The 27504-nt window shown below is 44.6% G+C and overlaps 1 protein-coding gene across 2 annotated transcripts; it reads left to right on the top strand.

Moving 5' to 3' along the window:
* The first annotated feature begins 278 nt into the window (after nt 1-278).
* USO1 (USO1 vesicle transport factor) lies at nt 279-25702 on the top strand. Of its 2 annotated transcripts, XM_056490585.1 has the most exons (25): nt 282-427; nt 666-752; nt 873-937; nt 5125-5204; nt 8337-8437; nt 9355-9457; nt 9614-9669; nt 9893-10013; nt 11287-11465; nt 11857-11997; nt 12620-12708; nt 13807-13961; nt 14201-14412; nt 15502-15522; nt 17211-17321; nt 17966-18084; nt 18276-18457; nt 19290-19411; nt 20412-20550; nt 21249-21412; nt 21919-22008; nt 22742-22828; nt 24115-24213; nt 24677-24892; nt 25255-25702. In XM_056490585.1, the coding sequence occupies exons 1-25, from the start codon at nt 362-364 to the stop codon at nt 25360-25362; spliced, it is 2913 nt and encodes a 970-aa protein (XP_056346560.1). In that variant the 5' UTR covers nt 282-361; the 3' UTR covers nt 25363-25702. The 2 variants fall into 2 exon arrangements, with proteins under 2 accessions (XP_056346561.1, XP_056346560.1); XM_056490586.1 differs by lacking the exon at nt 15502-15522 and having other exon boundaries at nt 279-427.
* Nucleotides 25703-27504: the final 1802 nt, after the last annotated feature.

Genomic DNA, 27504 nt, shown 5'->3' with positions numbered 1-27504 from the left:
TTGTCACTGAGATGACTCAGTTTCAAAAGTGTTTGGCCACTTTCTACTTGCAGTCAAGAGTAGCTATCACCTTGCTGTTTCTTGTTTCACTAGAGGCGAATGCAATTTCGGAGTTCCAAGCCTGAGCGTTTGCCTAGGGCTTGCCGTGGATGCGCAGACCCCGAGACACGGAGGGGAGCCGCGTTCCAGGGTGTCTCCCCGCGGCAGAGGCAGGCCGGTCCGCCGGGAGGAGCTGGCAGGAGGCGGCGGCTCCCGGCGCCCTTCCCGCCCCTTCCCGCCCCGCCCGGCCGTGCCACGTAGCAGCGCAGGCGCGGCGGGCGCTGCGCGGGGGGAGCCGAGCGCCGGGCCCGGCCGAGCCGCCATGAACTTCTTGCGGGGCGTCATGGGCGGCCCCAGCGCCGGCCCGCAGCCCTCGGGAGCCGACACGGTGAGCGGGGAGCGGCCGGGCCGGGGCAGGGCCGGGACGGCCCGGCTGGGCCGCGCTGGGGCCCGGCCGCGCCGCTGACAGGCCCGGTGTGCCCGGTGCTGGCCGGGGCCCAGAGCCGCTGGCTGGAGCGGGGAAGGAGCAGCCCTGCCCCGCGTTCCTGACCTTCGCTCTGCGCCGGGAGTGTCGCCTGCAGCCCCGCCGTGCCGCCTCATCCCGTGTTTGTTGTGCCTCCTTCCAGATCCAGAAGCTGTGTGACCGGGTAGCATCGTCCACGTTACTGGATGACCGGAGGGATGCTGTCCGTGCTCTCAAGTCATTATCCAAGGTAGGTAGCCGGCTCCCTGAGTAGCTGTGTGAGTTTCTAGTAGCTTGTTCAGGCAGTGTTAAAAGGGCTTTGTTTGGTGCTTGGGCTCTGCCATTCACCCTTTGTCCCTTGTCCGAACAGAAATACCGGTTGGAGGTCGGCATACAAGCCATGGAACACCTGATCCACGTTCTCCAGACAGACCGGTAAGCGGGGCTGCTGACACCGCCCGCACACCTGCTGCCCTGCGCCGGCAAAGCTGGGAGGGCAGCTGGGTTTCTGCCAGCTCCTTCCTCTGCCACCCCGGCTTTTTATGCTGGCAAACGTCCTCAGAGCCTATTGGGAGGTGAAAAGAACAGAATTCCAGCATGAGGGACAGAAAGACAAGCTCTAGAGTGAAGGTGCTACCAAAGTCATAGTGCTTCTCAGGGGCATCTTTCCACTACTGTAGAAAAGTGAGTCCAAAGGGATCATGTTAACTAAATCCACTGTTTAGAACAACCCAGATCAAGATATTATTGGCAAAAGGTGAGTGAGACAGAATGAAGTCAGTAGGTGTATGTTTTTGCTCATGTGTGTTAAAAAACGAGTTGGGTTCAGGTGAACAGGAGAGCAGGACTCCAAGGCTGCTGCTAAGACAGATGGCACAAGTCTGAGTGCTGTGTGGACTAGAGTGTAGTACTTACACAATCCAGTATTTGGAATATCTTTATTATCCATCCCTGCAATCACTGCTGCGCCTGATAGTGCGTCCATGTTGTACTGTAGAATCTCTTTTTAGTCCTTGGATTTAAGCCTCAAATACTGGTATTTAGGTAGGCAAATGTATGGGGAGAGTCATTCAGCCTGGATTTGAACATCAAGCTGGTAAATTTATGAGACAGTCACTAGGCTGTGGAATACCTAGATGTGCATACACTGGAAGGAGGAGCATGTCCTTCCATGCCAGTACCAAGGAGAATGAGGAAAGCTGCAGTTCAGTGTCTGCAAGGAGGCCTCCTGCTCCAGTTATGGATCTAGGACATGAAACTCTTCAGTGCTCAGCCAAAGGCTGCTGACTGAGGCCCTTCTTGCCTGGCCAGTTGTGCCAGCTGGGAGGAAGGTGTGAGCCTGCTGTCTAGGCAAGTCCATGTTAAGCTTATTCTGTGGGCTGGGTAGTTCAAATGAAATGTCTGACCTGGTGCAAACAGTGAAAGGGAAGGAAGGTATAGGAAGGGTTTAACTGTCACTGATGTGAAGGGGAAGCCCTTTAAACAACTGGGTTAAGGAGCCTACTTTCATCCACTTACCTGCTCTGAGGGCAGAGCTGAACTTTGAGAATGGAGGCGTGGCTCTCCTGAGCCACTTGAAGGCAGCCTGAACCCTTTAGGGCAGGGACTCAGCCTTTTAGTGCTTCTTGGGCTCCAGGTGATCCTTTGGGATTTGTGTGTGCTGGGGTTCTGCACACATAGCTTGTGAGACTCAGGCTGCAGTTAAAAATAATAAATAGGTGGGAGTTTTGGGTTTTCAGCTGAAGAAATGCTGTCTTCTAGGAGGTGTTGCTAGGGTCATTTCCTGTTGCATGTCAGCTGGGCCAGGTGTTGGGTGCTGTGGCTCCTTGGAGAGACACTGTGGTCTCTGTGTGATCAGTGCAGGTGTTGCCTGTTGGAGCTGGTGTTACTGCTTGCTGTCAGTCAGAGGTGAAGTTTCCTGAACTCTCTCAATGGAAATCAAAACCAGTTGAACTGATGAAGTGCTTGATAAAGGAGTGACAGGCTCAGCTGTCCCCAGGGCCTGGTGTGATGGGTCTGTTGAACTGGGAGGCTGCTGGTGTGACAGAGGCTGCTCTTCTGGTGTGTGCCCAAGGGTTTGATCTTTTCCACCTGTTTGGATTTTGGGGTTGTTTTTTTTTTGTTTGTTTGTTTGTTTTTTTGTTTTTTGTTTTTTGTTTTTTGTTTTTTTTTTTCCACTGCAGCTGCTTTAGCAGAGAGGTCAGGGACTGACTGAAGTTGTCTTCTCACATGTCACTGTACTCATGTAAACCATGCACATGTGCTGGCTTGTGGCCTTGTTGGCTGTGTTGCTGTGAAGTTTAAAATGACAGCAGGTTTGATTTGATTAGAAAAATATAAGTGCTGTCTGTGTTCAGTTTTCAGTTCCTTGCATCCTGGGGTTTTCCTTTGAATTAGTTAGAGCCTTGACCCTGGAACAGCAACATACCACTTAGTAAGTGGAAGACATCATTTCAGTTGCTAAAGTTTACTTGTAGGTTGCCTCAAGCTCTGTCTCCTGCTTGAGTGCTTAAAACTTGTTCTATAGAAAACTGATTTCTTTAAGTTCTCCAGTTCTGTGAATTGGGCATCCTGGAGCCTTAGTCAGCTTTTACATGTTCCAGACTTACATACACTAGAACTCCTATGCCATGTGTTTATTTTGTAATATGAAGTAGTGATGTGGTAGAGGAATTCTACTGGCTTGTTGTTGAGATGTTGCTACATCCCACCAGGGATTATTTTGAAAAAAATTTGGCATTTGACTGTGGAACAGGGCAATACCACTCAACTGTTGGTGTGAGAGAAAGCACTGGAGTAAGGAGTCAACTTGATCGTTAACTGCTTTGTTTCTACATATATTAGAAGGTTTTTGAATTTCAGTGTGACAGTTGAAAGAATTTGGTGGTTAATATGTACACCTAAGAGGTGTCCTTTTTTCCCCTAAGGCACAAACCTCAGTTATCCACGTGCAGGACAGTCAATGCACAGGTGCCCTCACTTGCTCGTGGTTCTGCTGTGCTGTTGTTTGTGAACTGTGGGCCCCTGACATCTCATTTGAATGCTGTGGAAAATCACCACTAGCAGAGGCAGGCTGGCTGAGGTGAATTGTGCTGGATTGTTGCCTTGCACATAGGCTGCCTCTTATGGATACCTGAGAAGTCTTGTTTCTTGACTGGTTTTTACTGTAGAGTAAGAGCTGGACAGCTTCAGCTTGAACAGAATAATCAATGAGATGTGGGATGTGCTGAAGAGCAGATGGTGGCAAGGCAGTGAACAGCAGAGGTGGGATGCTGCTGTCCTCATTTTGAGATGTCTTATCTTTCAGCCAGAGAAACAAGGCCTGCTTTTTATCATGTGTACATGAAATGTCCTTATTCTTTCAGAGCTGCTGTCATTTCCCTAACAAGGGACCTTAAGAAACCCACCAAGCTGCAGCCTTACTTTTCAAGTTTCCAAAAAAGAGTCTGTGTGTTTTTAGATGTGGATCAGTTTCGTTTCTGTGAAAAGGGAAGTGCAGACTTTGTGGTAGTGTGCTGAAGAACTAAACTGACAGTAAAGGGAAAGCATAAGCAGGCTGGAGATGTGATCACAGCTGCCAGATGAGACTGTTTCTGTGGGCTGAAAGGTTAGGTGGTTGTTCAGCCTCTGCTCTGAACCAGCCTAGCAGCCTCGTGAAATGCAAATTTATCTTTGGTGTGGAGGCCTTACTTGGAATGCCTTGGAGATCAGTGGGAGTAAATACTTAGAAGCTGGAGTGAGAGACCTTTTTTGTTAGTCTTTTTTTCAGATGCTTGATAGAGTCATGAAAATGCTGCAAGGGGTGTCCTTCTGCACTTGGATATACCTTTCTCTGTGGTTTTATGTTTTATTTTCTTTTTTTTTCTTTTTTTTTTTTTTTAACCAACTGCTTTCATTCTCTTTTGGTGTAAGAGCAACAAAGCAAGTAGCAGAAATGGTTGGGTTCTGCCCCATGAACTCTTGTGCTGTGTCTTAGTAGCACAGGGTTTACAGATGGTTCAGCCTTGGTAATGCAGAAGAAACAGGTATTTCCTGAGAGGAGAGTGTGGGTGTGAGCAGGTGAGCTCATGCTTTGGGGTTCCCTGCAGCTGCCTGGGGATGCTGGGTTCAAACCCCTGCAATGATTAGGTTTAGTGGGTTTGGTGACACAGAGGCTGCCTGTCTGGGAGAATCCACAGCTGCTGCTGCATTCCCCTGGAGCTCTGAGGTTTGGCTCTGGTCCTGTCTGACTGTAGCACAGAGGGTCCCACCTGGGAAGTGCTGGAGCTTGTCTGCAGCTTCTTTGGGTGATCTGACAAGTGTGAAGCATTCCTAGGGTTTTCTGCTGGTATTGGAGAAGGTTGGAGGGACTGACTCAGAAAATTAAAGACACACCTACAGTGAAGAGTCCTGTGATCATCTGCTTTCACCAGACTTCCTGAGGCTCACCTGAGGGCATGGAGCTGGGAGAAGGAGCTGGACTCTGTTCAGGGGACAGATAGCTCATGGTCATGTGGTGCTGCAGTAAATCTGTGCTTTTTACTTGGCCTAGTGCTGCAAAGGGAACTGCCTGGGCAGAAGAGCAATGTTGTAAGAGTAGTTGGAAATAAGTCATTAAAAACAAGTGGTTCTTTCATTTGCAGTTCAGATTCTGAAATAATTGGCTATGCTTTGGACACACTCTACAATGTTATATCAAATGACCTAGAAGAGGAGGAGCAAGGTAAGCACTTGGTAGTAATAGTTGTATTAACTGTGGCATTGCTTTCCTTGGTGCTTTGTTCAAGTTTCATCTGTAATGCTGTGATTTACTAACACTTACCTACACCTGCTTTGTTACTGTGTGTAGCTCTTAGGATAGTGCTAAAGATCTTGTATGCAGCTTGCATTAAAGTAACACTGGACCTCTTGCTTATTAATTAAAAAAACTTTGTTCTCTGAACAGGAGCCAGGTTGGAATGTGATAACTATTTTCTAGTTTGTAAATTAAGCATCAAGTCCTTCTCTGCTGTTGGGAAAGGGTAGTTCTGGCTCTAACTGTCAAATGAGACATTACCATCTCATGATTTAACAAGGATGTTGAGATGTAAAATCTCAGGTACCAGTGGTAAGGTGCCACATGTAAGTGTGAAAGCCTTTTTCAACCCTGCTGTGGCAGTGGAGAAAGAGATGTAGAAAGATTCTATTTATGTTTGTACAGCTGGGTTGTGAAAATCCATTTTTTGAAGGCCATTAAACTGGTCTCCAAGGCCAGTGAATGTTATTTTAAACCATGTTTCAAATTGTGCTTGGCTTACTTGACTTTCTTTCCCATGTTCCTCCAGTTCCCCATCTTGATTATAAAGGTTTAGGACAAGATCAGAACTTGATAGTGCTGGTGAATTCATTTTTGTGGTAGAGGCCTTGATTATGGACTGGACAGAAGAGCTGGCAAGTTTTTCCAAAGAGCAAAGAACTGTCCAGCTGCAATTGTGTGTGAGAGATGACCAGAGTTGTAAGGGTTATGGTGTGCTTCAGTTTGAGCCCTTCCAGAAGCACTTCCCACAGGAGTGCAGCTGCTGTAGGAAGCTGGGATGGCTGCTTTGGGAACTGAGCTTATGCTATAATTGGTTGTGCTGTGTGGCAAGCTGTTCAACTGGTAAACCTGTCTCTTGTTTCTTTTTATTTTACCTGCACTGACAGATGACTCTGAAGGTAAAAGAACCTTTACTTATATAAATATGGCACTTTGTTTTAGCCTAGTTTACTCCTGCTGGTAACACTTGCTGCTGTTTAAAAAGGACACTGTAAAACCTTGCACTGGAACTCAGGGAAGGTGTTTTGCCTTCTGCTCCATCCTTACTCGTTGGAGCTCCAGTGTGTTTCCAATTTGAATTCTCCTGTGACTTGGCATGTTGAATGCCAGCAGATCCCCAGAGGTTGCAGTGATGGTCAGTTCTTGATAAGGCTGTCAAAGATGTGCAGCCCCAAACTGGTAGGATTCTAAGAGACCAAAGTTTGTGAGCAGTTTCTGTTTGCAAGAAGCCCTGAAGCTGGACACCAGTGCATGAGCTGCACAAGAGCATCCTTCACAGTGTCTCTTTTAAGCAATGCATGTTAAAATACAGTATTCACTTCTACCGTAGGTTACCACTAATGCTTTGCATGTTCCCTTTTTAAAACTGATTTTATTTTTCAAAACTAAATTCTAGTCTGCACTGCTGCTTGGTAGTAATTGATAAGAGCTGATCTTACTAGGTGGAAGCTGTTGGCTTGGTTTGAGATAGCCCTGGCAATGATTTAAGGAACAATTATGGGTAGAAGGCTGGTTGCAAGATCTCTGGTGTAAGTGGAGAACAGTTTCCCTTTGCCTGTTTGTTTTTATATTAAGCACAATAGAAGAAATACTTGAAAAGAAAAAATGTGCTTTGGCCCTTTGATAGAAGAATACAGAGTAAGAAAAGCTAACTGCAGCCTGGGAGAGGCTGTGCCAGTTGTGTATGCTGCTCAGGTTTTGCCTTGGAACCTGCAGCTTGTGCGAGGGCAGCAGTTGGCATCAAGAGCTTGAACACTTGCTCTTTGCAGCTGAGGGTGGGACAAGGACAAGATGCTCAGTCACAGCCCATGGAAAAGTCCAACTTTTAGACTGAACTTTGAAAGTAAAATGCTGAAGTTTCCTGGGCTCTCTCTCCTTGGCCTGCAGCCAGCTACAGGATGTGCAATCCATGTGTGATTGATTCCCAGCTGAGTTGCCTCTTGTTCTACAGCAGCAAGTGCAGAAGCTGAACTTGTGTGGAGTTTTAAATCTTCATTTCTGTAAATGAATATCTGTCAGTTCAGGAATGGCCTAGACTTGATAAGACCCTCAGCTTCAGAGAAGTCACAGTAGGACTTCTGTCCTGTAGGTGCTACGTGCCTGGGCTAGAGCTTTTTTTGCATGTAATGTGTCTTCCCTTTTAACACTTTTTCTGATGGATCATTATTTCTGCAGCTAGAAATTTAGAGCAGAGAGTTTTTTGGCAGAGAAGATCCAAAGACTTCTGAATTTGGTCCTAAAATTCATTTGCTTTGCTGTTTATTTCTATTAAAACAAACCCTTTCCCTTTGAGTTAGAATTGCTCTTGCTCAGTTTTTCAGCTGACGTTCCTTAATTATGTCAACCAGAAGTACCTACATGCCACTGTTTTGTGGAACAGTTATGTAAATTCTCACAGCCTAGAAAAATTGCAGTGGTGCAGAGATGTTGCTTGCATAGGGTTTGGTCATTTTGTGGGATACTTTTGCATTTGTTTTTTGTTCATGCAACAGTGATGCATGAAATAATTAGGTGAGACAATTAATGTGCTAGCCCCATTCTGTGTAACTGTAGAGTGAAGAACGAAATGGCACTAAATTCTGGCACTTCTGAAATCAATTCAGATTCCAAGACTGAGAGGTTTTGATGTTTATCTGTGTGACTCTTCCCTTCCTGATGTTTAGGACTTTTTCTATTGATAAACCCAATAGAATAATTAAGATACTTGGACCAATTAGCTTTAGATGATTTATCTTCCTTAGTCTTCAAGGCTGTTGGTGTGAAGTGTACTTTGCTTTTGCCCATCAGTGCAGGGTACTCATGAAGGGCTGCTCTCTTGGATTAGTGGAACTATATGGGGATGTAACTGCTGAGATTCAAAAGTTACATTTGGAAGAATGTATGGGTTTTGTTTTGTGAAAAGCTCGTTTTGGTGTTTGTTTTGAAAATAATTCAATTAACATTTATAACAGTGACTCAGAATCTTACGGTCACCCATGGCCTTATTTTAGTAAGAATAAAAATCACAGTTACTGAAGTTGTTCCAGTCATGTTGTAATATGTTGTTTTTTGCTGTTGCAGAAGAAAACTCAGCCAAACAAGTTGATGATCTGGGGAGTCAGTTCACAGAGATTTTCATTAAACAGCAAGAAAATATCACTCTGCTGTTGACTCTGGTGGAGGTGAGTAACTGTGTCATGTTCAGGCTGCTGGGAAATGGGTGGTGCTTTCCCTAATGGGAGAGTCACGGCTCTGTCCAGTGAGGCTGGTGTCAGGGGTGAGCTGTGCCAGGATCCAGCGAAGGTGGGGCTGCAGCTGAGCCAGGACTGACCTGGCTCAACACTGTTGGTGCAGCTTTTAAAGCAGGGCAGCGTGGAAGAGAGTCTCAGAACCACTTAGGTTGGAAAAAGCCTCCAGGGTCATAGAGTCCAGCTGTTCACCCAGCACCACCATGTTCACTGCTAAACTGTGTCCCAATGTGCCACATCCACGTTTCCTGAACACTTCCAGGGATGACTCCACTGCTGCCCTGGGCAGTCTTTAGAATGCCCAACCACCTGTTCAGTGATGAGATTTCCATGAATATCTGATCTGAACTTCCCCTGGTGGGGAAGTGGCCATTTTCTCTGATCCTGTTGCTTGAGAAAGGGGTTTAGTTAGTTAATTAGAAACAATAAAATTATTGCTCCCCAATCAGCTGTGCTTGTTCCTTGGGCAAGGTTTATTTTTCAGATGATCATGAAATCATCAAGAGACAGTTATGTCTGAGATGCAGTTTAAGTGGAAAGGATGATTGCTTTCCAGCAGCATCATACACAACTCATTTTCCAATGGCTTGGTCCTCATGAGCTGCCTTTTTACTTTGAGCTGTTAAAATTTTTGTTCCCAAACTAAGAATATGACTGTGCTTGAGAGAGACAACAATACAATACTCTCTTCTTTGTTCCCTTTATGGGGTCCAACTTCAGTAAAAAACATGACATTCAACTTTTCCCATGTGGAACCTATGTCGTGCTCTGAGCAGTATAAAGGAACTGTCAGTGTATGAGTTAAATACTGAGGAGTTGGTTACTGAACATGCTGCTCTCCATCCTCTCAGGAGTTTGATTTCCATGTTCGTTGGCCTGGAGTGAAGCTCCTGACATCTCTCCTGAAGCAGCAAGGGCCTCAAGTGCAGCAGATCATTCTGGTCAGCCCCATGGGTAAGTGCTCCAACCCACTGCTGATACACTTGGAGCTTGATGCTCAGCAGACATGGCAGAGGCCTAGAGGAGCCTTGAGCAAGATGTTTAAAGACCTCCAGCATGAGAAGCTGCACCTTTTCACTTTTTAAACAAAACCAAACCTGTTTGTTGCAGGTGTTTCCCGCCTGATGGATTTGCTAGCAGACTCCAGGGAGGTGATCCGCAATGACGTGAGTGCTGAGGGTCTGCAGGTCCCTTGGCAGCCTCTGTGTCACTGCAGGGCCTGGGGAGCCAGAGCCTGCTCTCCATGGGGGTGGGCATGGGGTGTGCCTGTGCTCCTGCCTGAGGATTATGCTGCTGATTCAGCATCTTCCCAGCAGATGTGAATTGTGAAAAAGCAGTGGGCTTCTATTAAAACCCAGGTTTGATGCCTTTTCTCCTCCACCTGTCCAGGGAGTCCTGTTGTTACAGCAATTGACCAAAAGTAATGCAGCCATACAGAAGATTGTTGCCTTTGAAAATGCCTTTGAGAGACTTCTGGATATCATAACAGAGGAAGGAAACAGTGATGGAGGTACAGTGCAATCTAAGACTGAGCCTTGTGCTTCTGCAACTATGAGCTGTTGTTTCCAGGCTTACCTTAGTGGGTGGTTGGAGCTCTGTCAGTGGGTAAAAGGATTACAATTTCTAGACTGGTTGTAACAAAATAAGCAAAACCAGATGGACCAGGTAGCTGTGTTTCATGTCATTTGAAAAACTGGCCTACTTAGTGAAAACATCAGGGCACTCCTCTGAGCATGTGCACATGGGTTCCTGTGTTGTTGCCTGACCTAGGCCTGTGCATGTGTCTGCTTGGAATGGCAGTGTCAGATGTGTGTGCTGTATTTGTCACTTACCCAGTTAAGCATCTGCATTCTTCCCACAAGATCCTTGAATGCTTGGAGTGGCTGGAAGTAACAGCTTGCTGAGCTCTTTCAGCTGCACCAACAACTTCAATTTTCTGGTCAGCTTTTTGACACATCAGTCACCTATTGGGAGGAGAAAAGAATTTTAAAAAGGAGCAAAAAACAATGCAGCACTTGAGGGCTTGGGTTTTTTTACTAGCAATATGTGATGAGTTTACTACAGTCTATTTCAGTAGTATGACAGGTTGTTGTTCCATGACCTTTCTGTGGGCTGCAGGAGCAGTTACTGCTCCTCTCCCAGCTATATTATTCCAGGTATGTTGGCATGGAAATATTCAGCAAATCTTTGGTTTCAAGCTGCTATTTTTAGGCAGTTAATATTCTTAGGAGACTTGTTATGTAAATTCCTGTGTGCTAAGACTTCTCTGCTTTACCCCCCACTACTTATCCATTCCTCTGATAGGAGCAGCCTTGATCTGACTGTAATTTGAAAACTAAAAAGTAACTTTGAAATAAGTTGAAGATGGTAGCCAGTAATTGTAGAGAATGAATATGTGAGCCAGGAAGGGTTGCTGCCTTGAAATCATGATGCAGTTCAGGAGGGACTTCATTTGACTGCTTTTGATAGGGACAGTGTAGTCTCATTGTGAAGCGGGTGAACACAAAGTGTTGGTGAGGTTTTGTTGGCAGTTTTTTCCCATTTACCCACTGGATTGATAGGAGCTGTACATGCTTTGGAAACTTGCTTTGGGCTTGTGGAAGAAAAGCAGCTATGGTTTCGCTCACAAGGTTCCTAGTTATTGATCCAAGCCTAATGTGTGTTAAGAATGAAGAGCTCAGAAATGCGTGCTCTGTTCCATCTAGAACATTCTCAGTGTATGGAAAAACTAATTTGTTTCCATGTGGCATATTTTGATTCACTGTGTGATACCTTCTCATCAGGCATAGTGGTGGAAGACTGTCTCCTCCTGTTGCAAAACTTGTTGAAGAATAATAATTCCAATCAGAATTTCTTCAAGGAAGGTTCATACATTCAGCGTATGAAGCCTTGGTTTGAGGTTGGAGATGACAACTGTGGGTGGTCTGCACAGAAAGTAACTAATCTTCACCTGATGCTGCAGGTAAGATGCCATTACAACTCCTAATTGCTGATGCCAGCTCTTGTGCAGTGAGAAGTGTCGTGTCACAACTGTGCAATCCAGTTCTTCAGCTCAGAATCAGCTACCTGTGCTCAGGAGCTGTGCTGCTTTCAGCACAAACCCTGTCACATAACTTGATATTACCTGAGATGTAACAGAAATCTAAACTAAAAGCATGATTAGGGCTGTTCTATGTAAAGAATCCCCTGGTATAAAATCAAGCAGCCATATGTAGCAGTGAGAGAAATGAGATTCTGTTTGTTGTCTCTATTTTAAGAATCAGTTTTGTTTTATAGTGAAACCATAAATGAGTTTGGTTTGGTTTCAGAAGGTGCCAGGCTCTGCTCACACAGCAGTGTTTCCTTCTCTGCAGCTCGTGCGGGTCCTGGTGTCCCCCACAAACCCTCCTGGTGCCACCAGCAGCTGTCAGAAGGCCATGTTCCACTGTGGGCTGCTGCAGCAGCTCTGCACCATCCTCATGGCAACCGGGGTTCCTGCTGATATCCTCACTGAAGTAAGTGGGCAGTGGGTGGGAGGGGTGGGAGTGACCCTGTGGCTGATGGGAGCAGGCTGCAGGGCCAGCCAGCTGCTGTGGGGACAGTCATTGATCAATGACTTCTCCTGGTTTGGGGTGGGTTTATTGCTGTTCCGATTTTCTGGGAGAGTCTACAAATATTCTGATTCGATAGGCTTCCAGTGGCGAGGGATTTTAGCTTCTGGAAAGCCCTGCCAGCATTGTAGGATAAGGGGTTTTTCCCTTGATAAAACCATGTGCTTGGATTGAGTGTGGACTGCTCTATACCAGTTCTTAACTTCTTAAAAGGTTTCACCTTTCCACATTTCAAAAATGTCCAGTTTATCTGTTATTTTGCTGTAATAGAAAAACTGATCTGGCATACAAAATGAAGCTGGAGAGGACTGAGCTATGTGTCCCTTGACCTTTGTTCAGCATCTTTGAAAGCTGTTAAATGCCTTGATTTAATGCACACTGGTTTTACTTAAGTCTCTGAGCTGAGACTTCGTGCTTTGCAATACTGAACTGCCAGGGTAAATGGAGTCACTTGGAAAGATCTAGGTGGTAGACCCTGGCTCAGATTTAACCATGGATTTGACTGTCTTCTCTGCCCTTTCCCTAGACCATTAATACTGTATCGGAGGTCATCCGAGGATGCCAGACAAATCAAGACTACTTTGCCTCTGTAAATGCACCTTCTAATCCACCAAGGTAGAGGAAGAAAAGTGTTTTAACTCCATTGGGTGATGAGGTATTGGTATGGGCAATCCAAAGAATTTTTTAAATTCTACACCTGGGATTATGATCTGGAGTAACAGTTTCAAGTTCTTGTAGGATGTATTGGATACAGCATTAAGGGGTCAGGTGTGATTGCAGAGAGACGAGGCCTTGAACTGGTGTTAGATTATGTTAGATTATGGATAGTACATTTAATATATCACGTATATAATAGTTTATCACATATGTAATATTTTATCTGTCACATGTAATATTTATTACGTGATATGTAATTGTATTTATCACATATGTGATTAGTAATACCTTATTTATCACATATATAGGGCATGTGATATATCACTTATGATATGTGTTATATATAATCTAATATATAATGTATATTATATATAACTTATATATTATGTAATAATGTATAATATATATATAGATAATAGATAATTTATGGTATATGATATATACATTATATGATAAATATATTATTTATAATATATACCATGATATATGTAATATATGCACTATGTTATATATTGCATATAATACATATTTTACTTATATAATAGGATATATTACGTATATTATATATATTGCACATACTATATTTCATGTATCACGTATCACATTTTATATTATATATTACATATAATGATGTATAATATAGTATATGGTATATAATATGTTATCTGGTATATGATATATATAATATAATATATAACAGATGTCATATATTATATAATGCTAGAATTGGTATTATGTGGCACCTGAACAACAAATGAGCGATGGCTGAGAAATTCCTCCATCAGGATGAGCTGCTGTTGCAGTCCAAGGAGGATTTGGAGGCAAGGGAGACTGATAATCAATCTCTTGTTCTGTGTCTCAATAACTGATAAACTGGCAACACCTTGGGGTTTAACACCCTTGTTTGAAATAGTAATAGATGCAGTGATAGCCACAGTACCTCTCCTTACCTGTGGAACACATCCATATCATGTACCTGCAGCTGTTTTCATTTGCAGCTTAGCTCTCCGCTTCTCCTTGCTCTTAGCTCCCTGGTTTTCCTTGCTTTCCCAACAGGCCTGCAATCGTAGTGCTGCTCATGTCCATGGTAAACGAGAGGCAGCCGTTCGTGCTACGCTGTGCTGTTCTCTACTGCTTCCAGTGCTTCCTGTACAAAAACCAGAAGGGACAAGGAGAGATTGTCTCAACGCTCCTGCCATCCACCATTGACGGTAGGCCAGGCACCGCCTCTGCCGTGAGCTCTGAACTGGCGCCTGTTCCATGCACCACCCGGTGTCTCATGGAGAACTATCTCCCTGCTGTTCAGTGACTGCTCTGGGGCAGGGTGGTTTGGCTGTTTGTCTCAAACCTCATCAGTTTTTCTTCTGTGTTTTAGCTGCATTGTCTGAAATATTTTGCTGGTGATGTGGCTTGTTTTAATCTCCCTCGTTCCTCTTGGCCGCTCTGGCAGCTACAGGTAACTCTGTCTCGGCGGGTCAGCTGCTCTGCGGGGGCCTCTTCTCCACGGACTCCCTGTCCAACTGGTGTGCTGCCGTGGCGCTGGCCCACGCCCTGCAGGAGAATGCTACGCTCAAGGAGCAGCTGCTGCGGGTCCAGCTGGCCACCAGCATCGGCAACCCGCCCGTGTCGCTGCTGCAGCAGTGCACCAACATCCTCTCGCAGGTACGGCACAGGCAGGCGGCCTGGCGCTGCAGGGCAGGGCTGTGCAGGGGAACGTCCCTCCTGGCAGGGACATCCTGGGGACACAGCCCAGGTGTGCAGGGGAACGTCCCTCCCGGCAGGGCCATCCTGGGGACACAGCCCAGGTGTGCAGGGGAACGTCCCTCCTGGCAGGGACATCCTGGGGACACAGCCCAGGTGTGCAGGGGAACGTCCCTCCTGGCAGGGACATCCTGGGGACACAGCCCAGGTGTGCAGGGGAACGTCCCTCCTGGCAGGGACATCCTGGGGACACAGCCCAGGTGTGCAGGGGAATGTCCCTCCTGGCAGGACCAGTGTCCCTCCTGGGCAGGGCCATCATGGGGACACTAGTATTAGCTTGATGAGATGGAGGGTTCTCTTTTGCAGGCTGTTTTTTAAGCTTTGTTTGAAGCTCCTTTGAGAGGAGGAGAATAGCAGCAAATCTTGCTTTTCCATCAGACTCCTGCTTGATGCTGCCTGTTCTTTGGCTCCAAAGCATCCAGGCCTTAAACCTGGTTTAAATGACAAGGCCGACTGGCAGAATCCCTACTCATGTTGGATTTTTTCGCTAAAGTGCCTGATTGGTGTTTAACCTGAACCTGCTAACTGGAAACATCATGAAAAAACAGGCTGTCATGAACCAATGGTTGGCTTTGCTATGCAAAGATAAAACTTTTTTGAGTTTGTTCAACATGTTAATACCTTGCTTGGCAAATGTCAAATGAGTGAAGTTCACATCCTGGCCCATGCCTCCCTGTGACACTAACCTGTGTTGGAACCATTCCAGGGAAAAAGCCTGTGTAGTAGTAGGGAGTTAGTTAACTCTGGTGGCAGTTAGACTTTGCTGCAAGTGAAAATAACAGCTGGAATTCTGAATTTGTTCCTATGACTTTTCTCCTGCTTTAGCTAAAAATAGCCAGTATTCATCTTTATCCTATTCCTGGTGTTTCTGTGTAAGGTAAAAATGCTTGTGATTCTTCAGCACTGTGTGATAGAAGGGATTTGGATATGGGGGGCTGTTTCTGACACGTTCACTTGAAGGTTCTCAAGTATTATGTGTGTAACTTGCAGGGTGATAAGATCGACAGACGGGTATGTATTTTTTGGCACAGCTTGTGCATTTTCCTGCCAAAAGCAGGCCTTTCCCTCTTGTCTGGGGTCTGCTGGGGAGGATTTCTTTAACTGCTTTTTGATGTGTTTCCACTTACAGCTTTGTGTTGCAGTGGTTTGGGTTTTCCCTGGCATAACAAACTCTTGGTGCCTCCAGGGGAATCTCTGGGGATGCTCCCCAAAACTATGGGACACGTATCTTGGGCAGCACGGGTGCTTGCTTTCCTGGGGGGCAGACTAATGGACCATCTGTTCACATAAGAGGTGGGATTTCTTCTGAGGAAAACTCAAACTGTTAGAAATAGTGTTTTCTGAAGGTGTGGAGCAAACAGCTGGTACCATTAGAAGTGGGGAGTGCTAGAGGAAAAACTGTTTTGCCTGCCTGCCTAAATGTGAATAGCAGGGATCTTGTTATGAGCAGGTGACCCCTGAAGAGTTGTTTGATTTCCAGGCTGTTACTTAAAACACAGCTGAGTTGGGTATTGGTGGCACAAAAAAAAAAAAAAGTATTTCTGCTGTGGAATTGTGTTGTATTTTACCCTGTTGATCACAGCTGAGGGTTTTTACCAGCTCTGAACCATGGAACAGCAGCAATGGGGAGCTGTCATCTGTCAGAGTAGGTGTTACTATCATGGTATGCCTAGAAAATAGCCATTTTTTAGACAGGATGTTTTAGGCTGTGTGAAAATCCTTAGGCAGAACACATCAATTTTATCTCTGAACAGCAAGCAGTGCTTGAGAATAAATGTGGTTTGCAGCTGCTCCCAGCATATGGGTGTGCTGAAGTGTTGGGCTGCACAAGCAGAAGTAACTCCATGTTTCTGAGGAGGGAAGGGCCACTGGTACCAAGGCTGGAGAAGGCTGAAGTATGGCCACGTGCTGTAGGGCCACTGCCAGATACAGGGATTATTCCCAGTGTGCATGGGCTGGCCAATCCTGCTGGGACAATTAGAGCCAGTGTTTGCACATGGGGGAGGGAACACTTTCCCTGGTTGCCATCTGAATGTTGACTGTTGGAAGAGATGGATGCTTGTCTTAGCTCAGCTGGGCCCAAATACCTGCAGCAGAGATGCAATTGGTAAGAGTCAGTTTGGAGATGAAAACTTTGTCTAACAAAAATAAATTTTGCAGTTAGCATTTGCCTTGCTGGCTTAATGTGCACAGCCACCTTAATGTGTGAACCAAAGGCCACTACAGGATTATTGTTCTTTTACTCAGAAAATAATACTAGGAAGACCTGACACTTTTAAGTCAGCAGGGTAGGTCTTGGTGATGCATCTTTTCCAGGGAATCCTTAGGTGACTAAATGTACACCTTGTTCCTTCTTTTAAAGGGGTTTTGTGTATGTTCCTTCATGTCACCCTGTATTAAACATGCAGAACTAACACGGTATGGTTTTATATTGGTGCTGATTTGTGTGGAGTAATATTTCACATCTGTGCTGCTTGCTGGTTTGCTCTGAAAACAGTTTGACACGAATGGTTTGATCCTGTTTTATCCAAGCATTCAGGCTGTTCAGTATAACTAACGAATGGGTGTTTGGAAAGACATGACCTGTAGTTTATAAAACGACAGGGTGGAAGTAGGTGAGTTCTGATCCAATACAGCTTGGGTTTGTATTTTAGCTCTCTCTGTGGAAAGGTTATGATGGATGTGTTTGTTCTTCACAGGGCAGCAAAGTCCAGACCAGGGTTGGACTACTGATGTTGCTTTGTACTTGGCTGAGCAACTGCTCCATTGCTGTCACCCACTTCCTTCACAATCCAGCCAATGTGCCTTTTGTATCCTTGACCTGCTTGTGGAGTGGAACCCCTCGCTTAGACATGACTTGGGTTATTTGTGTCAAGTTAAATGTTGGTTTAGATCAGTTTACAGGGCATCTGCATAACAGAAAATGCAGGGGGCCAAGAGGCTAAATTGGTCTTTTGTTGCCAGTGCTCTGTGTGCACTGAGCTGTGTGTAAGAGGCACATACCAGAGTAGTGTGGAAAACTGTCTCAAGTCTGCCAGCCAAGTGAGTTTTTAGTGCAACAAGCCTGTTGGTATTTTTAGTGAGAATTAAACTTATACTCAAGAGGCAAGAAGAATGCTTTGTGCTTCTGTTAATTTCTGTGCTTGCTTTTCAGGAAAAACTTAGTCACATACATGAGCATATAAAGCTAAACTGGCACCTTTATCTACACTGCAGGTGTGCTTCGGAGCAAGTAAATCTCTCAGGTTAAACAGACAGTTACTGGGAAATATATGGGAAACCACTGATCAGTCCTTCAGAACAGTAGTTAACTTTGCAAGGGTTTTGTCAGCTCTTTTGTCTTAATTCCCAACAGTCTTGGGTTTGTGGGTAAATAAAAGGGAAATGTATACAGGGACAAGTGTTACATATGTTGTGGTTATCAAATATCCAGTATCCTTATCAAGAGTTCCAGCTCACAGGGCAGATAGCTGAAAACCTTGGAGAAGAGGAGCAGCTTGTCCAAGGCCTGTGTGCACTTTTGCTTGGCATCTCCATCTACTACAACGACAATTCCCTTGAGAATTACAGGAAGTAAGTACGATAGAGAAATAAAGGGCTATAGGGAAAGTTCTCTGAAAGGCAGATGGTGGTTCAAGAGGCTTTTAAGTGAGACAGCAGTGGGATTAAGACTTGAGACAGAGAATACAGAACTCACCTCGATGGAATGATGGGTTCGCTTCTTGTCCAGTTGTTACACTGTCATTGTTTTCTCTTCCTTGTAGAGAGAAACTGAAGCAGCTGATTGAGAAGAGGATTGGCAGGGAGAATTTCATTGAGAAGCTTGGCTTCATTAGCAAACATGAACTTTATTCCAGAGCTGCTCAGAAACCACAGCCTAGTTTCTCTAGCCCAGACCACATGATGTTTGACCATGAATTTACAAAGCTGGTAAAGGAATTGGAAGGTGAGACGTTACACACATTTCTCTAGTTTTTGTCATAAACTGATGGATGAGCTACCATCACAAACATGTTGTGTTACTCTTGAAAGCAGTGTGATGATACTAAAGGTTATGGTAATACTCTAACTGGATTACCTAATATTTTTAAGTGTAGGAGATGATGATCAACAGATTCTGTGCGTTATCACACTGGCCAAGAGGTCACACGGAAACTCAAGTATCGAGCACATACAATGGACATAGAAACTTCATTTGTTGAAGTACATAATCCAGATATTTGCCATTTATAATTGATAAATTTAAAAAGGTGAATGCTGAAATTCTTGGCTTAAGGAAATGCACACTTGATTTAGTCTGTGCTGCAGGGATTGTCATCAGTCTAACATCTGACTGGTGTCCTGGTTATTAATATTGCTCTAAACTTAAATCATTCTAGAGAAAGAAAGAAAGAAAAAAACCTTAAAGCAGCAATGGTAAAAATGGATTTGCCCAAGCAGTTTCATCTGCACATTGCTTTGCAATCCTAAGTCTTTCACTTATTTGCAGAAAGTTTTGGGCTGCAGCTGTAGTGGAGCCATAGTGCAAGTAGAACACAGCTTTTTTGATAGGATGTACTCAAAACACCCAGTTCACACATTTACTTGTCTGAAACAAAAAATTAGTAAATGTGCAAAGTGCAATCAAGTCACCATTTGTATTGAACCTTTGTGACAATCCCTTTTTTAATGTGCAGGTTGAGCTTGTAATGTGGTGAACTCAAACTGTGAGGCTGTGAGACTGTTTTGAGGACAAAGATGTGAACTGGGCTCAAGTTGACAGAAACTGTTTTTGACAGGTGTCATAAGCAAAGCCATTTACAAGTCCAGTGAGGAAGATAAAAAGGAAGAGGAGGTCAAGAAGACATTGGAACAGCATGACAACATTGTGACTCACTACAAAAAAGTCATTAGAGAGCAGGTAAGAGGGAACTGGACCATAGGTATGCCTCTAAAAGCTGTCGGGTGTGTCTTCTGGAGGCACTGCTGTGCACTTCCATCCCTCTGGTTCCATAACAGTAACAAGGAATCTAGCAATGCAGAAATGTTTCTAACAGCACTCATGTCAAGGTTCAACTGAAATGTCAGAGTTTGCAACTCTAGTTAAGGTATTTTTTCCCCTGGGCTCCATGCTCTTACCTGTTTCATTTCAAATGAGGAAGCAGAGAACTCGCAACCCTCCAGAGATGCAATTCTTAGTTCTGTGCTCTCACTTTGGTGACAGATGAAATGGGGCCGAATGAAGAAATTATTTGTTGGTGAAGTTTGGCTATACCTGCTGGGATTGAACTCTCAGAACCTTTTTCCAGAGTAGTTAACTTGTGTGGTTGCTGCAGCTTAGATGAAGGAACAAATGAAACAGAGTTTAATTAACTTAAACTGCTAAAGGGAAACTGAAGCAGGTGTTTTGTGTTCTGAAATCAAAGCATGGGGTACATGAGGCATTAGGGATGCTTTGGAACAACTAGAGGCTTTACTGAACATGTGATGTCTAGCTACCATGATTTCTTTAAAGCCTCCTGAAGCAGTAGACTAAACAAATGCAGGCTGTAGTATGCTAGATAAAAATTACAATCAGCACATTTCCCACCTTTCCCCTTCTCCTCCTGTTGTTGGTGTGACAGGCTGCTGCTGTCTTTCCCAGGTGATTTTCCTAGGCATAGCTAGCTAGGTTTGCAGGGGGCTTTCCTGCTCATCTGCCCCAGGTAGCACCGAGTGGTGGAGCTCAGGTTTTGCTGCTTTCCTTCACCTTCCTGACACAATTGTATTCAAGAGTTACTAGTATAATTATATGTATATGTATATGTATATGTATATGTATATGTATATGTATATGTATATGTATATGTATATGTATATGTATATGTATATATATATGACTACTGTATGTATATAATATGGTGCCTTTTTTTCTTTCATAGGACCAGGAGCTTGAAGAACTAAAACAACGAATCAACACTTTAACATCTCAAAATGAACAGCTCCAGGCTACAGTCACACAGCAAGTGTCTCAGATCCAGCAGCATAAGGACCAATACAATCTCCTGAAAGTACAGCTAGGTGGGCTTCACGACAATAGAAAATCATCTTGCTTGTGCAAAGATGTTGTGATTTCTGGCAAGCTGCAGCAGAGCTCCAGCAGAGACTGCCTTGTGGGTGTAAGAGCTCACACTTACTGTGGGAACTGCTGAGGGAGGCTGCCTCTGCCTTGGGTCAAGTTAATTCAAACCAGTTGCTGCCTTCCAGGTTCAGAGCATGACCAGATGGGCCCTGGAGTGGGCTGGAATGAAAGTGTAAGGTGGGGAAGATTGTATGGCAGATGTGGAAGATGAAGCCTGTTACTGTCACTAGAGAAATTGCTAATTTAGTGTGTAAATCAGGGCAGTATGTTCTCCTTATCCCAAGGTCAAAATGCCTGGTAAGGTGCACATGACATGATTAAAAATACCCAAACTGCCTTTGTAATTACTTAGGATTAAAAACATCTAAGGAATCAGTTACTTTCAGTATTTGTCTGTGCCATTATTCAGGCAGCATGCATACCTGAAAGAATGACAAATGAGAGCTCTTCATTGTTTATTCTGTTTTATAGGCAGAGATTTCTTGTACTGTACTTTGCTCCTTTAGTTAGAATGAGAAGGGCTTGTATTGCCTTGTGAGGCAGGAGCAGGATGTCTAGCAAGTACTTTGACTGGTGTGCTGGAAACTAAGTTGTAGAACTGCTTGTTTGACCTTGATTGTAAACTCTTGCTGTTTAGGAAAGGACACCCAGCATCATAATTCCCATGGTGACACATTTCAGATGAATGGCATTCAGACAGAAGAAGTGAGCAAATTGAAAGAGGAATTGGAAGAGTGGAAAAACAAGCATGAGCTGCTGCAAGGACAGTTAAAGGAAAAGGATTCTGTGATAGAAAAATTGGTAAGTGCTGTCTCAGCAGAACTTGATCCAGCTGCCAATTCCTGGTTTCAAGTGTAACTTGCCTTAAGCTGTGCATGTCCCCATTGTGGTGGCAGCCAAGCCATCCTCGTGCTGAGTGCATGCCCGAAATAGGGAATGTGGTGGGAGATGGCTTGAGCACAGCCTTGTCTGCCTCGCACAGTTGCCAGGAACAATCATTGCAGCCGTAGAATCATTTTTTAGCCTGTTTTCAAAGCATGGGGAATAAATGGTAGAGATCTGCTGGGAGCTCAGTGCCTTGTCACAATGCAGGGTTTATCTGGTGCATTTCTCTGGTGCAAGGTCCTTCTGCACCCCCCTCAGAGGACACATGCAGCTGCTCTCATCAGAGAGCCTTGGTGTGCATTGCTCAGCCTGCTTACCACTTCTCTGATGGGAACTGGATCATGCAAGCTAGGGTTTTTTGACATGACTACATTTAGAATTCTAGAATTCTGATTTTTTTTTTCCCCCTGTTTTTCTTACAGAGTTCTTCCCAGTTGGAAATGGGAACTACAGAGCAGGCTTCACAGATCAGCAAATTGGGTGGCTTGGAGCACAGTAATGAGATACAGAAGGTGAACTTGTGGTATTTCAGCACAGCTGGGGTGAACAGGGGTAGCTTGGGATGGGAAGGGAGGTTTACTGTTCAGGGAGGGGATTCCTGAAAGTGTTGCTGTTTTATACCAGATATCTTTGTGATGGTCCTAATCTTGGAGCATCAAGGTCATTTGTCAAAAAATGGTTGTTTTCACTAAGCAGGTTTGAACCAGCAGAAGACACTTAGACTGACTTGCAAAATGTGTTTATCCAGGGTAAAACATATGTTTAAATGTTGATATGAAAGTTTCCAGGCATTAGATGTACAGCACAGAATAAATAACTGGCGATTCAGTTCTTTAAGCTAGTTGTTGCTCAAAAAAATATGTAGCAGAGTTTCTCTTTTTGGAGAACTAATGGTGCCTGGATCAGTAAGTCATTGTGGGTTTCTGCACCAAGAGGGGCAATGTGCAGAAGACACCAGTGGGAGTGCAATTGGTATGAAACACCTTTAGAGAAGTGACTGAGGCTCAGACAGGTGCCTTGGTTGGGCATTCCACAGAAAGGGTTTGGAAGAATAGGGTGTGCAATATTGCTGTCAAGTCTTGTCATTTATGGAAAGAGCTGTTGTGGCCTCATTGAGAGGCAGCTTTCCTGTTAGATTTGCTAGTATGAAGCAGTTAGTCTGGGAGCATTTAACACCAGGAGAATTTCACGTGAATGTTTTGTTTGATCAAATTAACTGCAAAGTTTTGTCTCTGTTTCCCGAAGGAGTTGGAAATGCTCAGGAGTCAGATACAGCTCCAGTCTGCGGAAATCTCTAAGCTTCAGATGGAGAATCAAAAGCTCCAAGTAATGGTACCAGTGAATTGTTTCTTTTTTCTATTGGAACTAAACCTTCAAAACTTGCCTTCCTGCTACTGTCTGTAGCTGATTTCCTAAACCAAGCTTGTTTTAAGTGCACACATCAGCAAGTGGTTTCAGATTCAGTAATGAGTTACCCAGACAAATCCTTCATGAGCATACAGGGGACTTTTAGTCAATGCCACTGGTCCTTGCTATTTTTAAACAACTATAAACTATTGCCTGTTCCAAGCTTATGCTCTAATTAAAGTCTTTGTGAGACACAGCTGTGACATCATACACATGAGCAAGATCATTATTCTTACAAGCAGCTGAGGATACTAGTTGAAAAGGTGATGTGTAGTTGAAGGGCAAATGATAGGGGCATCTGTGTGTACAGGCCTCCAAATGCTGCAGAGGTTTTTTTGGCTGTGTACTGAACCAGTGAGGCAGTAAAGCCTTGTGGCTAAATAAATGTGAGTATCTTCAAAACTAATGAACAGCTGTAGGAAGGGAATGTTGGGCTACAGACCCTGAACAAGTTGTCTGAAAATGTTCCAGATGCTTCCCCAGCAGAGCTAACAAATGGTGCTGCAGGAACAGGGCCCCACAGCCAGCTGACAATCAAGTGTTCAATGTACACTGCTCAGAGATGCAGACTCAGCTGCTGGAGGAAGATGCCATTGCACAGGTGCTGCCATGTGTGCTTGTGAGGATGCCTTTTGAGGCAGAGGTGTGTCCCAGTGTCCCTCCAGCTGTCACTGCCATCCTACATCCCACTGCCTCCCGTGCTTGGAGGACTGGCTTAAGTGTGCTCCAGCTGGAGAGGCACTGGTCTCAAATTTGTGCCATGCGGCAGTTGTAGCTGACAGGCAGCTGCACATTTTGGAAATGACTTTGTGTAAGGCTGATTGAGATGAAACTGTTGCTACTTTTAGTAGTCTTATGCAAAGAATTGCATATCTAGCCTAATAAAAAGACTTCTGTGGCACTTCAGAAGTGTCAGAGCAGAGGTGGATTGCCTGAAATAGGGTCTGCCTAGGAAAAAAACCTACAAGTCTTTCAACTGCAGCTGCTATGAAATAAAGGTTTCACTTTGTCTTCTTCTTGGTGTGTACGAGCCTGAGACCCGAGATCTGTTTGCTGATCTGTTTGCTGATGCCTTGCAGCATGGGGTGTGTGTAATCACCATACCTTGGCTATGCTGTAAAAAGAGGATATGCTTTTTAAAATTGACTGTGTAATGTCTCAGCTTGCTGTCTCGCTGTGTGCAGCACTGAGAGGGAATTCCTTGTCCACAGAATGCAACTGCAGATCCCGCGTTAGGAGACAGTGGTGCAACAGCAGCAACGAGCTCAGAATTGGAGGGACGACTGGAGCAAGAAATGAAAGAACTGAAGGTGAGTAGTGAGTGAGCACTAAGCCAAGCCACTGGATAGTCAGCCTTCAATTAGGAGGCTTCTGCAGTAGCCAGGGCTGGAGGAAGTGGTTTGTTTCCTCAGCATCCACAGTGTTTCAGGCTCTGGAAGGGAAGCTGGATGTCTCCTTCATTTTTCACTTGGGAAATGAAAAGTTGTCTGCCTTTGAATTGCAGTGTAGGGTGGTACTTTACTCTGACACAGACAGCCCAGTTGGACTGGGAGGAAGGTAACCACTAATAAACCTGTTCCTACTTTATCCAAGCTGTAATAGTTTGTGTAGGAATGTGCAGGTGTGTGTGGGAACAAGACTATAGGAAACAACGGTGGGCTGGAGCTGCTAAAGGTTGTGTGTAGAGTGTGTTGGAAGGATACAGGGCTTTAGATTTTTACCTATGCTTGTATATGCTGTATGTAATTTGATGTGGGATTTCCCTATTGCCAGAGTGAAGTCAAAGCCCTTTCTGAGGAGAAGGAATCCCTAAAGCAGCAGCTGGATTCATCCAGTAGCACGGTTGCTATATTGCAAGATGAGAAAAGTAAACTGCAGCGAGAAGTTGCAGAATCCAAGAAAGAACAGGATGATCTCCTGGTGCTTTTGGCTGACCAGGATCAGAAAATATCTGCACTGAAGATGAAACTGAAGGACCTTGGTGTACCGGTAAGCCAAGGAATGGGATCCAGTGAGTTCCTGGGTCTGAGACAGGTCTGGGCACCCTAATACTTGATCCACAAAGTCTGGGGAGGCCCCTTCCTCTAAGTAGAGGGGAGTTGAATGTATCAGTTACTTTTTCAACTTCTGGCGGCCATCAATGACAGTTGACCACTGCCTGCTGTCCCCAGTAGTCAGGCATCTTCAGCAGAGGAGTAATGGACATTAAGAGATGACAGCTGCATTTACTGAGCATTAATTGATGTGTCATAGTTGTTCTAGGTGATCTGTAAGGTTATTTGATCTCAGCATGTCTTGCCTTGTAAAGGTTGGAACAGAACAGACTCCTCACAACAGATCTTGTATTTCAGGTTGAAGATGAAGATGATACTGAATCTGGAGATCAAGGGGATGAAGATGAGGATGGGGATGAAGAGGAACAAGATGAGACTGCTGCTGTGTGTTACCATGAAAACTAGATCGCATTGTTTTTGGGGGAGAAAATCTATTACTGGTGTACAAAGGAAAACATCTGCTTGTGGGAAGCAGATGGGGAAATGACAACCATGGGCCTAGTTATAAGTTACTCAAGTGTTGGAAAATCCTTTGTACTAGGTAAAGCAAACAAAAACCACAGTTTCAGTTCTACATGAATATTCCAGGTTGTACTTGTTTAGAAGTTGCTTCAGACACTGTTTAAAGCAGGAAATGACAATGTTGCTGCCTCGGTTCATTGTCATTTGCAGTTCTGTGCATTTGTCTATGGTTTTAACTTCCTTGAGCTCATAACATAATTAAATACAAAAGTATTTGGTTTAACATCTGTCACATGGAGTCATTCCCCCTGCCTTCAGCATGGAGTGTAGTTTTGGCTTCCTCTCAGGAGCAGAGGGAGGCAGAAGGGTTGGGGTGGCCTCTGCCAGCCCGGGCTGTGGTTCTGGGGGTGCCAGGGGCCCTGCACACAGGTGTGTGCCTGGACACTGCCCTGGCTGCACTTGGAACCTCCCAGGGAACCAGTGCTCTGCTAATACCATGGAAGAGTTTGCATTGGAAGCTGTGCAACAAACATAGCCTTGGGGTGAAGAATTGCTGTGGAAAACAAAGACCAGTACACTCTAAAGATCTAAGGTGCTACTGAGTCAGCATAAATATAAGTTAAAATCTTATTGACTACTTCAGCAAAGAAATGAACACTACTCTGATTTATATAACTTATTGGCTCTTTATGAGTAAATAAAAGATGAAATTTTAAAAGAAAGGAGAATGGTAAATGCATAAAATTCTTTTTTTTGGTAATAAAGAGAATATGTCTACTTTGTCCTCATTTAATTCTCTTGTCCTAATTTAAAAACCTACATTTTAATCTGCCTAAGACCATCTACTATCAGTCTACTCAGGTGGATTAAAGGTAATAATACACCACATACTGATGCTTTCACTATGTGAGTAGAGAGGGATGGGAGTTCAGTTTTTGTTTTTTGGAACACTGCTGTCCTCACTGATGGTTGATTTTTAAGAATGCTCCAAGGAGGTTAAATGAAATCATTCTATAATCAACAGCTAGTTTGAAGAAGATCAGGACTCACTGGCATAAATAGTAGTTAGAGCCTGTGGGTTGCAGCAAGTGGTGCTGTCTGGCTGTTCCTTGCTGGCAGCAGTGTCCTCCTCAGGGAGCTGCTGCTGCTTTACCCGTCCCTGAACGAGGTAGCCACAGGCACTTGTGGCTGCTGGAGCCCATTCCCCATCACTGGCAGCTGGCTCAGGAAGCAGGTAACGAGGTGGGGGGTAGGCAGTTCAGGAGACAGACAAACTGGTTCCAAACAGGTTGTAAAAAAGCTTGTTCAAAGTGCCTTTCCCAATTAGAAAACCTGTTTTGTGGATTATTTCATTGCACCATCCTACTGGTCTGTCTTCCTGCTGGTAGCAGATGTGTCTGATGATAACTCTATTACTGTCAAATAGAGGTATTCACTTGTCTGAGTTCTCGGCTGTGTTAGGAAAATCAGATTTATTCTTAGTTCTTTGAAATCTTTTCTTGTCCTATGGTGACTGGGATATCATGAACACAAGGTGGTTTTCCTCACTCTGCACAGTGTCTGGATCCCTTGCACAGGGTCTCTGTCAAAGCAAGCAGCTGCTGCCAGCAAGAAGGGAAATCCATCTCAGCTTTCTGCTTTGCTTGTTGCATGTGCTTACATTGATGCAGAGAAACAGAAAGAGGTGCTGAGCTGCAGAGAGCACCGGCAGAGAGGAATTGTGAGGATGTGCTAACAGCAGGGCTGCTGCTCCTGAAGGTGTGACTAATGCCACTTGGCCCATTTGTACCTCACACCCAATGGCACCGCTGAGGAACAGCCTCAAAGCCTCCCTCTGCAGAAATGGCTGTGGGCAGTGGCCTCTACAGCTCAAGTCCCCATGCTCACCTGGTATGCTGACCCAGCTAAAACAACTTGAAAACCCACAGGCCCTCTCTGTGGAGGCAGGTGGTGAATCTGCCACTACCTAGGTAGCTATGGTACTTCCAAGCTGCTCTTCCCTCATTTTATAGCCCCATTGTGCAGGCTCTGGGTTTTAGTCTACATATCCAGCTCCTTTTCTCCATGAAGCAGATGCTAGAGCAT

The sequence above is a fragment of the Oenanthe melanoleuca genome, chromosome 4 (genome assembly GCF_029582105.1).
Source record: "Oenanthe melanoleuca isolate GR-GAL-2019-014 chromosome 4, OMel1.0, whole genome shotgun sequence".
NCBI lineage: Eukaryota > Metazoa > Chordata > Aves > Passeriformes > Muscicapidae > Oenanthe > Oenanthe melanoleuca.
This window is presented reverse-complemented; position numbering and strand designations above follow the sequence as displayed.